General features: G+C 39.0%; 1 protein-coding gene and 1 pseudogene across 1 annotated transcript; both read left to right on the forward strand.

Moving 5' to 3' along the window:
- LOC143533765 (putative galacturonosyltransferase-like 4 pseudogene) lies at positions 1-1350 on the forward strand (annotated as a pseudogene).
- Positions 1351-3741: 2391 nt separating this feature from the next.
- Positions 3742-5758, forward strand: LOC143533768 (uncharacterized). Its single transcript, XM_077028443.1, has 2 exons — positions 3742-4021; positions 4587-5758. Exons 1-2 carry the CDS (start codon positions 3757-3759, stop codon positions 5648-5650), a joined length of 1329 nt encoding a protein of 442 aa, XP_076884558.1. The 5' UTR covers positions 3742-3756; the 3' UTR covers positions 5651-5758.

The following is a 5758-nucleotide window of genomic DNA, read 5'->3' on the forward strand; positions in this document are numbered from 1 at the left end:
ATCACCAAATCTCAAAGCTGAATATGAGGAGAAATTTCTGTTGAAATCTAAATAAATAGTCAACAGTTGACTTTGGTTGGACTTCCATTCCATGTAGAAAAGTCAAATAATAATAACATCTCTTAAGATTTTGATACAAAGTAGCTAAATGAGGAAAACATATTATCTTCCGAATAATCTTCTTATCCTCTCAAAGCCATTGAAAAGATTGTGTGTTAATAAATGATTATCTTCTTTAACCAGCCTCCAATGGCTGTTTAACCCTTCTTTTAATATCTCCGTTCACCCACTATTAATGCCGGCAGGATGGCCTTTCGGAGCTTAAACCATCTTTTACTCCTCATTGGCCTCCTGTCTCTCTCGCCACCACCGTCGTTAACCACCGCCACCAATCTCCCCAGAAAACTCTCCCAAAATGTCAACTTCTTCCGTGAAGCTTCCGCCTTTCGCAACGGCCAGTCATGCGGCTCCACCGCCAACGACACCATCCATCTAGCAATGACCCTTGATTCGAATTACCTTCGCGGTACAATGGCCGCCATTCTGTCCATTTTGCACAACTCGGGCTGTCCCGAAAATGTGGTCTTTCATTTCTTGTGGCTAAGGTTTGATCAAGACATTAAAACAAGCATCAAAACCACGTTCCCGTATTTGAATTTTAAGTTGTATCGGTTCGACTCGAGCTTGGTTCAAGGGAAGATTTCGAAATCCATCCGTGAGGCGCTTGATGAGCCTTTGAATTATGCGAGAATTTACCTGCCTGATATTATCCCCAAGCATGTTAAACGGATTATCTATCTCGACTCTGATCTTGTAGTCGTTGATGATATCGATAAGCTATGGAGAGTTGATTTAGGGGACAAGGTACTCGCTGCACCCGAATATTGTGAGGCGAATTTTACGCAATACTTTAATGATAATTTTTGGAACGAACCCGAGTTGCAAAAGATTTTCAAAGGGAAAGAGCCATGTTACTTCAACACAGGCGTTATGGTTCTAGACGTTGAAAAATGGCGGGAAGGCGGGTATTTACAAAAAGTTGAGGAATGGATGGTGGTACAAAAAAAGAAAAAGATATATCATTTGGGTTCTTTGCCGCCATTTTTGCTTGTTTTTGCCGGGAACATTAAACCGGTTCATCATAGTTGGAACCAACATGGTTTGGGTGGTGACAATATTGAAGGAAAATGTAGGAGTTTGCACCCGGGTGCGATTAGTTTGCTACATTGGAGTGGTAAAGGTAAACCATGGCTAAGGCTTGACTCGGGTAAGCCGTGTGTGGTTGACCATTTATGGGCTCCGTATGATCTTTATCGGTCGTCAAAATCCAAACACTCCTTTGAATTTTGATGGGTCTTGGTCACGAAACGGATCAAGATGATCATTTGACAGGTTCTTGATTTTTAGGCCAAGGATCAAGAAAGTGTTTGGTTTTAGGTTCGTTTAGAGATGCAAAGGTGAACGCGAAGAGGGTTTACGGTTAGATTTTGCAACATAAGGATGGAAGGTGAGGTTAACAGTAAATATGTCGATGTTTCTCAGGATCTATACGTCTGTTTATCAACAGTAAAAACTAAAAACACAACCACATTTGAGCATACATAGATAATTCGTGTTAGGTATCGTGTTTATACCTTAATCTTGTTTTAGTCATTGTTTTAGATTAGTCAGATTTCTAGGAACCCCATGCCCATCTTTGTTGTACATTAATTTGATTTGTTTCCCATAGATAATGTTCTTTAGCCATTTGCACGCGTTTTTTTTAATCAAACATAACAACCATGACACGCGCGCTATAATTACTATTAAACATGCTTGCAAATAGGAATCTTGCTTATTATATACATCAACAAATTTGATCATTAGTTCATTAATTACACATCATTTGCTTGTGACATGCTTAGATTCCTCTCCATGGCTTCCTTTTTGCTCCTTATGTATGCATCAGCTTTCTCATTGATATTTGAAGAAACGCTCAAAAAATGAGGCTCCCTTTCAGGCAATTTCGCACCTTCTAAAATGGTCAAAGTTGACTTCCCACGACCACCGTTGACCTTACCTTGATCTTGTGAGCCCGTTTCCTTACTGTTTTGGGTTAAATTCTTGTTTTCTTGGATCAAGATTTGGCCTAAAGCGTTATTGGTTCGGTTGACCATTGAACCATTGGTGTGTCGAAACTCAACTAGTAGTTCATGTTCATCGGGCTTGATCATCTGGTCTTGGCTCGTATGACTTGCTTCAAAGGCTCGAGTTTGGTCAACGTCAGGTGATGTCTGGTCTTGGCCCACATGACTTGGTTCAAAGGCTCGAGTTTGGTCAACGTGGGGGTGTGTTACATTGGTCGTACCGAATGTAACACGTCTTATAGCTTGAGTAAGGATGCTATTCATGATGAAGCTGAATAGCCTATGGCAAATGCCAAATGGGCCAAAACCATCATCTTGTTTGCCCTTTTCTTGCATAATTTTGGTGGTAATTTTATCTCACAAAAACAGTCACAATTTAAGGCATTTGTTTATGATTCTAATCTTTGGATGTGAGGTAAAGAAAAGATTAAAAGAGTGAAGCTTGAGGCTTCTTTAGAAGACAAAGGGTTTGCTTGTATGATACCATAACACCTTGGTTGTACTTTCCTTGAATTTGGTTATATTCTTGACTAGCACGAGTTTCATGCTAAGTTTATTAATAATTCGGCTAAATAATCAAAAAATAAAAATAATAAATTAACACTAAAAAAAGTAGCCTATTTAGGGTGCTAAATGGGCCGACTATGCCAACCCGAAAATTTGGCCTAATATGCCAACCCAAAATTGCGTTGGACACACTAAAACCCAATACTCATATTCCCGGGCTAACATAAACCGCTTGTGTCGACCTCACAGGAGTGTCTCCTCTTGTTGGGATTAGGGACAATGGTTTTGTAGCAGGCCAGGCAGCATTGAAGGCGGCATCGGGTAAGGTTGTTAAACACGAGAGAGCTTGTTTGGAGAATCGACATGTGTTTATCCCCTTTGCATTTGACACTTTTGGTTTCTTAGCTCCGGATGCCATGGACCTTTTGAATAGGGTTCAGAAAGTTGTGCATAGTAACGTATCGGCCCATAAGAATCGAAACTTTGTTTTTAGTAGGATTGGGTTTGCTATCCAAAAGGGGTTGCGGCGTAGCTTGTTGCCCGCTTACCTGCCACTTCATTGTAAATCGTTTGGATATTTCTATAATATTAAAAGAGTTTTTGAAAACATAAACAACACTCGTTAAGCCATAAGTATATTATTTTTCATACTAATATTTTATAGTTACAAATTTAAAACAAAAAACACACAAGTGTATAAACTAAACTATAAACATGATATATATTTCTCTTTTACGTGTTATAATTCAAAAACTCATTTTAAAAGTAGTTATAAATTATAAAAACAAACGGATTAAACAAGTCAAACTTGAAACACGTTATCATAAAATCCACCCAATCCATTTAGCTATACAAGTTTACGGTTCAATCGAAAACCGACCCATCACCCATGAGGCCATCAGACGGGGCCGCGTCTTAATGTGTATAGCCCAATGGATCTAAAAGATGTAGCCCAGTTGAAAAGTGAAGCCCAGATTTTAATCGTTTACCGTTGGTCAGCGGTATTCATTTCATTCACACTCACAATTTGATTTGAAGGATCAACGTAAAACAGAGACAATCTCATTCTCTACAGAAACCCTAAATTAATAATAATAATAATAATAATATTCTCAGATCATCAATGGATTTCTTTAGATCCATATTAGCAGACGATCCGGAGCCTCAATCTCCAGATAATCATGAACAATCCGATTCAAATCAATCACCAAACCCTCACGAAACCGAGGATGACGATTCCACTTCGAATATTAATTCATCGGAAGACGACGGCAGCGGAGACGTCGGTGCTAGTGGTGGTTTATGGAGCTTCGGAGATCTAGTGAAAACTTTGACTACGAAATCGGAATCAGTATTGGAAACATACCGACGAGATCTCAAGGAATTTGGTAAGAAAGAATATAATTTTGATTTAACATATCAACTCGAAAGAGTTTAATAATTAAATATGAAATTTATTCTTAGTAAATAAATAATTATTAGAGTTAGAAGTTAAGTTTATTCTAATTAGTTCATTTTTTGCCAATGAGCTGGTGGACCGGGTTCGATTCCTGCTCTAGCATTTTAGTTTCTGATGTGAGACTAGGCGAGTAGGTGTCGGTCACTAGTTGGATCCTTTAATTGAACGAGTTTTACTCATCGCACTACTGTCGTGCCTTCGGGCGTCGGCCATAGGTGAGGGTTTTCCCGGATCGAAAGGCGAGTGTATCCTAATGTAGTGAATTTAGCCAGTAGCCCATTTGGAGGATTCGTTGGCGGTTCAAAAAATATTGGTTTATTTGGTTTCTTAGTTTGAGTCTAGTTAGAAGTCTTGGTAAAGAAGTTAAAGTTTTAGTATATATAGAGATGTTATGGTAATGAATTTTGTGTGGTTTTGATTATTAGTAAAGGAAAAGAGTCGTGGGTTTTGTTTTCCGACAAAATATGGTGTTCTTGATCAAATTATTCCAACAGGTACTGGTTTGCGGAAGGAATCCGATTTGTTTTGTGAAGTTGCGAGCCGTGCGGTGAAGGAGTTGCCAGCGTCTATTGACGTTGGTACGTCGGCGATTGACGGAGTGTTGAAATCGACGGCGGATATCATTTCACAAGGTAAAGATGCTTTGCTTGCGGGTTCTTCTGATGTTGATGATTATAGTGATCGAAGTGTGGGTTCGATGAGATATAATAGGTTTGATGCGCAGTTGAATGTTATTAGGAATGATGTGAGGGTTTACTGTGAGGATCCTGAGGATGTGGAGGATTATAATAAGTGGAAAGTAGGGTTTGCGGTTGGCGATAAGAAGGATGAGATTGAGGAGTTGGTTGGAGAGAATGGTGAGTTGGTGGGGATGTATGAGAAGCTTGTGCCGAATGAGGTTGATGATGCGACGTTTTGGTTTAGGTATTTTTACAGGGTGTATAAGCTTAAGCAGCAGGAGGAGACGAGAGCGAAGCTTGTGAAGAGGTCGTTGTCGGCTGATGATGAAGAAGAGTTAAGTTGGGATGTTGATGATGATGAAGATGATGATGAGGTTGAACAGCAACAACAACAACAACAAGCTGATAAAATCAGATCAAGTACCTCTAAAGGCCAAGATTTAGTTGATGTTAAAAAGAAAGACAACGCTGATGATGAAATTAAAACTCAAAGCTCCAAGATTGTTGATGAAGATAAGGAGATGACAACCAGTGTGGTTAGTGTTGATAAGAACGATGTAGAGTCTACTGTTAAGAAAGTTGAATCAGTGCCGGAATCTGATGAAAAGGTTGATATCAAACTCGATTCAGGTGAAACTAAAGAAGATAATAATGTCATGGTTAAATCAAACGAATTGTCAAATCAGGAGGATGAGGATCTTGAGTGGGATGAGATTGAAGATATTGAGAAAACGGATGACAAGAATGTTGTCTCTCATGGTGAGACAACAAACAAAGGTGACTTGCGTAAGCGGTTGAGTACTGTTGCAGATGATGATGAGGATTTGAGTTGGGATATTGAAGATGATGACGAGCCGTTAAAACCAGGTAATAAGTGATGCATGACAGAAATTAAATCACCTAAGGTGTTTTGCATTGTGTTTGTGTGATAGTTTTTGTTGTAATTGTCTACATTTTAGTGTTTGTCAAATGTTTTCCTGTTATTT

This window comes from Bidens hawaiensis, unplaced genomic scaffold (assembly GCF_021521415.1).
Source record: "Bidens hawaiensis isolate Kalapana, Puna unplaced genomic scaffold, B.hawaiensis_p1.1 tig00009894_1, whole genome shotgun sequence".
NCBI classification, from domain to species: Eukaryota; Viridiplantae; Streptophyta; class Magnoliopsida; order Asterales; family Asteraceae; genus Bidens; species Bidens hawaiensis.

Bases quoted from the DNA above. Each gene is read 5' to 3' on its own strand.
- LOC143533768 (XM_077028443.1), top strand. From the start codon at position 3,757: ATGGATTTCTTTAGATCCATATTAGCAGACGATCCGGAGCCTCAATCT. The intron at 4,022-4,586 runs GTAAGAAAGAAT...TTATTCCAACAG, and splicing joins ACGAGATCTCAAGGAATTTG to GTACTGGTTTGCGGAAGGAA.